This window comes from Wasmannia auropunctata, unplaced genomic scaffold (genome assembly GCF_000956235.1).
Source record: "Wasmannia auropunctata unplaced genomic scaffold, wasmannia.A_1.0 LD266480.1, whole genome shotgun sequence".
NCBI lineage: Eukaryota > Metazoa > Arthropoda > Insecta > Hymenoptera > Formicidae > Wasmannia > Wasmannia auropunctata.
Window position 1 is genome coordinate 1 of NW_012096410.1, and position 5,193 is coordinate 5,193.

Genomic DNA, 5,193 nt, shown 5'->3' on the forward strand with positions numbered 1-5,193 from the left:
TAATTAATTTTTTTTAAATCATGTATACGTTAATACAACTTGGATTCTGTTGGTTTAATTTGATTCAATAGTTTTTTTCGAGGTATATTAATTACAAAATAATTTTGTGTGATTGTTATATATTGAAGATAACGCCACTTAGGTTTTTATATGATTTAACAACAGTTTTTTTTCGAAGTCATATTATAAATATATTTAAGATAATACAAAGGTCTCATTTTTTTCATTCTGATACAATTTTTTTCGAGGTAAAAACGTTAAAAATATACTTGGCGGATTTTTTACATTTTTAATGTCTTTTCCACGGATATATATATATATACACACACACACATTATACATGCACTAAATGTCGCTAGAAATTATTTCTTCATATATGTAGAAAGAGCAAGAGTAAGTGGAAGAGAGAAAAAAGGAGAAAGAGAGAGGCAGAAGAAAAAGAAAAAGATAGAAAGGAGAAAAGAGAAAGAGAGGGGGAAGAGAGAGAGAGAGAGAGAGAGAGAGAGAGAAAGCACATTTTGTAGTTTCTTCATTTACTATGAAACTGTTTTGCAAATGAGTAGATTCATTATTGACAAGATAAACGCATTTCTGGGTAAACAGGCTTTCAATTCTCTGATTATAATTGTGAATCTGCGATTTGTCGTTTTTTTCTGTATGTGTATATATGTATATTATTAATTTATCTGTAATTTAAACACAAAAGGAATTTTAAACTTATTGTTAGATTAGGATTAAATATTAATCTACTAATAAAATCTAAGATATACGTAAACAATTAGCACATTTACATCTTTTTTAGATGTCTTTTCAGTACATTTTAGACATTCTTGTTTTCTGAAAAACAGAATTTATGAAATCAATTTTAAATGTTTTTAAAAAAACTAAAGCAATCTACAGAGACATAAACTATTTTAAAAAGAGAGATTTGATTGGATAAGAGAGTCGATACCTAGAAAGCTGCGCAAAATTTAGAAAGCGTACTGTTTTTAATATTCTCTCAGCGATCTCTCACGTAATCGAGACTTTTCATCTATTTTGTATTTTTAGGAATACAAAGACTTTATGGACGCAGAAAACATAATGCCTCTTGCTACTAGCGATTTTCGTAACCCAGTGTGTCAAGAAATGAGGTCTCTTAAATTCAGTAGCGGCAGTGGTGGAGGAGAAAACGGCGCAGAATATTTAGGTTTATCGCTCGTGGAATCCAAAATATCTCCGATTCAGCCATCAGAAACGTTAAGCTTTGCCAGGATGATGTATAACGAGCAGGAATACCACTATGCAAAGACGTACAATGAACAAGGAAGCATCGATAGTTCGGATACATATGCGAGCTGTCAAACACATCCATCACATTCACAGGTATGAGAATTGATGTCGCATACGTAATAATAAATTAATTTTTTTGTGTATGTAGTATAGTAAATACTCTTTAATTATGTATTAATTTGTCTTGTGCAAATCTCGCTACTGGATAATTTACCAAGATATAGAGTTCAACAAAAATCTGAGGCGTACGTATAGCTATGATGTAAAAATGTAAGATATATTTCCGAATTAGATGCGCAGTTTTGTTCAATATGGTCGCTACTCTTTGAGACAAAAATTTTCCCCAGATTATATAAGACAACATGTTTGTCATTAAAGTGATGTTGGAAGGATGGATAAACTTCACGGCCTTACTATTTCAACGATTTTTTCACATATGTACGATATTGATGTAATACTGTGCGTGCAATATTGATAGCTGTAGTGATACATTGATGTTTATTATCATATCAATATTTAATAGATTTGGAAATTCTTTTTCAGAATTAAAGTATGCGTATTAATACTAATCTGAAGCTCGGAGCTTATATGTCAAAAACGAAAAAAATTTTAATTTTTTTTACAGTTGTGGCGTCTAGAACTATCAAATTGAGACAATATATACTGGATATAAAAGATCAATTTGTACGTACGAAATTGCGGTGACTAGACTACATGAAAAACAAGAGTTTTTAGAATTAAATTTAGGTACTTAATTTTCGAAAAATATGTACACACGGGGACAATAATGCCTATATATCTGAAGTTGCATGCGTAACTAGAGAGACCAATGAGAAGCACGCGTTGGACAGAAAGGCGCGTTTTTCTTTGGTCTCTCTAATTACGTATGTAATTTCGGATGTGTAGGCATTATTGTTCCCGTGTGTACATATTTTTCGAAAATTAAGTACCTAAATTTAATTCTAAAAACTCTTGTTTTTTCATGTAGCCTAGTCACCGCAATTTCGTGTGTACACAAAAATTTATTACAATGTATGTGTACGATATTGATGTGGTAGTCAAAAGACACAAGCGTGTCTCAGCGCTAAAGAGTACGCGTGAGATCAAACCGGGTCTGTTTATGCGAGCTGGCGAGTACGATAAATACATATAAACACATCACTATTATGACATCAATATTGCACGTATACATACGCACAAATTGTCGGTAAAACAGCAACATTATAGAATTTGGCCATCGCGTCAGCATGGCGATTAAGGCGATCTCAGCAAACATCGAAATCTTATAGAAATCTAAAAGATATCTTTTTGAAGATGTCTTCAAGAAATTTCTAAAAGATATCCAGAAGTTGTCAAAAAGATGTCAAAAAAGATTTTGTTGAAGATATCTTTGTAGAATTTCTGAAAAATATTCATAGACATCTAAATAAAGCCATCTTTAAATATATCCTTAAACTATTCGTAATAGACATGAAGTTATCTAAAAGATGTCTACAAACATTTTGTTGAAGATGTTTTTATAGAATTTCTAAAAGATATATAACAGACATCTGAAAGATATTTTAAAAGATATCTTGAAAATATTTGATATAGTTATGTTAAAAATATATTTAAAAGTAAAAAGTAAAAGTGTTTGTATAGTGTCTATATCCAGATAATCAATTATGATTAATCATATTGAGCAAACTAATGCATTGCATGACTTATTATACATATTTGCCATAAATTTGCTGACATCAAAAAAGGACATAATACGAATACAGCAATATAACTGCTTATACATATAATCAGTTAATGAAATTTGAAGAGCAAAACGGTCAGCAATATCAGTGATACATTATGTTGTCGGCAACTTGTCAGCAATAAATAATTAAAGGTTCTATCTTGAGCATCATGATGAAAATACGTCGGCAACAAAACATATGTTATATGATTTCCATTTGTTGTTGCGTATATGTCTTCAAGCTATGATATTTTTTAATTGTAACTCGTTGTTAACAAAATGTTGATAATAAAAAATGTCATACGTTTACGACAACTTTTTGGTAAAAAGATATAGTTTTTTAGATTTAAAGTATATATGAATACTTACAAAACTGACGCTAGATAACGTTTGTTGGTATTTGTTTCTTGCATTTAAAATTTGGTTAAGCTCTCTATATAACCAATATCGAACCAAATCGAAGTTCGGACATGTCATAATTATTTGCGCACTCTTTATAATTATGTGTGGACTAGTATAAAATATGAAGATAATGTTTTGGAGCAAAGAAGCTTGTTATTGTTAAAAAATGGATTTTAAGATATCTTTAACACATCTGAAAGATATTTTCAAGACATCTAAAAGATATCGTCTAAAAATCTTTGAAATATAATATATTTAGATACCTAAAAGATATCTTTAAGATATCTTTTAGGTATCTAAATATATTTATCATTACGACTTTCATCTTTTACAGAATCTTTCAGATTCTGTAAAATATCTTTAAGACATCGCCAGATATCTGAAAAATATCTTAAACTGTAGCATAAGACATCTTTTAGATTCCTAAAATTAAACGATCTCTTGCAATATCTTGAGATATCTTTAGGGAAAGACATCTTTTAGATCCTTAAAAGATGTCTTTCCGTAAAAAATGTAAGAGATCGTTATGAAGTCTAAAAAACATCTGTTTGTTTATGTGGGATCTTAAACTGGAGATTAAACTCCAAAAATATCATTGTTTTACCAACGATTTGTGAGTATGTATGCGTGCGATATTAATGTAGTAGTGTGTAGCAATATATATTTGTTTACTACTATATCGATATCGCGGGAAGATCCCGATTGGCACGTTACGATTGCCGATTGGACACAGCCACTCACAGTTACCGGTGCCTAGAGGCTTTCTAGTTCCAAGCGCTGTGATTGGCTTGTGTCCAATCGTAACGTGATCAATCGGGTGCCATTCGATATCGCACGTACACATATCGTAACACATTTTTAAGCATATACATTTTTTTATTACACATCCAAGCCTAATTCTATGAATTTAATATTGTTTACACATGTAATTCGCAGTTCCAGTTGATATAATTTTGTACCTGCAACAAATTGTCAAATTTTTGTGCGAAGCAAATATTGGCACACATTAACAGCTCTAAATGCTATATTGGACTAAAATTATAAGAAAAGATAACAAAGATCTAAATTTCTTAAATTTTTTTTGTTCTCAGCATAACTCTACCAGCCGGAACTACATTGATGCTTATACTTTAATTGTAGAGAAGGATTATTAAATTTGTTGCCTTAAATTATGTTTATTTTGTCATGGAAAATAATTACTTAAGACGATCCGTCTGTTTTATCGACCAAAAGTGATTATTTTCAATGACAAAATAAATATAATTAAAGGCAACAGATTTAATAATCCTTCTCCACGATTAAAGTATAAACATCAATGTAGCTCGAGCGGTTTTTGTTGTGTTGTATTATCGGTTGATGAATTTGCGCCTCCAATCTTGTTGAGGCCTTTTACGAATTAGTTCCTTCCTATACAGAACAAAAATCTCTATTAGACATCCTTTAGACGTTCTTCATAGATATTCGAAACCTCCATTAAACATTCATGTAACTTCCTATAGATATCTACTAAACATCCATAATTCCGCATTTTGTATTTCCATTCGACCTTTATTAGACGTCCATATTTATAAATATTTTTCAAAGGTTGTGTAAATCAATTCTAAATCTCATAAAGTTTCGCTAGATTTTATAGATTTCTAGCAACATAACAAAATACAAATAACTACATTTAACAAGAACATTTCAAATTCCTGAAATTATTTTTACATAAAACTCAATAAAACTGTATTATCAAAACAACATCTAATTTAGTTTCATCTTAGAAATCAATTTTGAGGACTCTTTCAAAGAATCAT

The 5,193-nt window shown here is 30.2% G+C and overlaps 1 protein-coding gene across 1 annotated transcript; it reads left to right on the forward strand.

The window, feature by feature from the left end:
• Nucleotides 1-1,050: 1,050 nt before the first annotated feature.
• On the forward strand, nt 1,051-1,514 carry LOC105462285 (the record flags this gene model as incomplete). Its single annotated transcript, XM_011708806.1, has 2 exons — nt 1,051-1,365; nt 1,497-1,514. Coding segments are annotated over 2 exons (333 nt in total), but the record flags the coding sequence as incomplete, so codon positions are not given.
• Nucleotides 1,515-5,193: the final 3,679 nt, after the last annotated feature.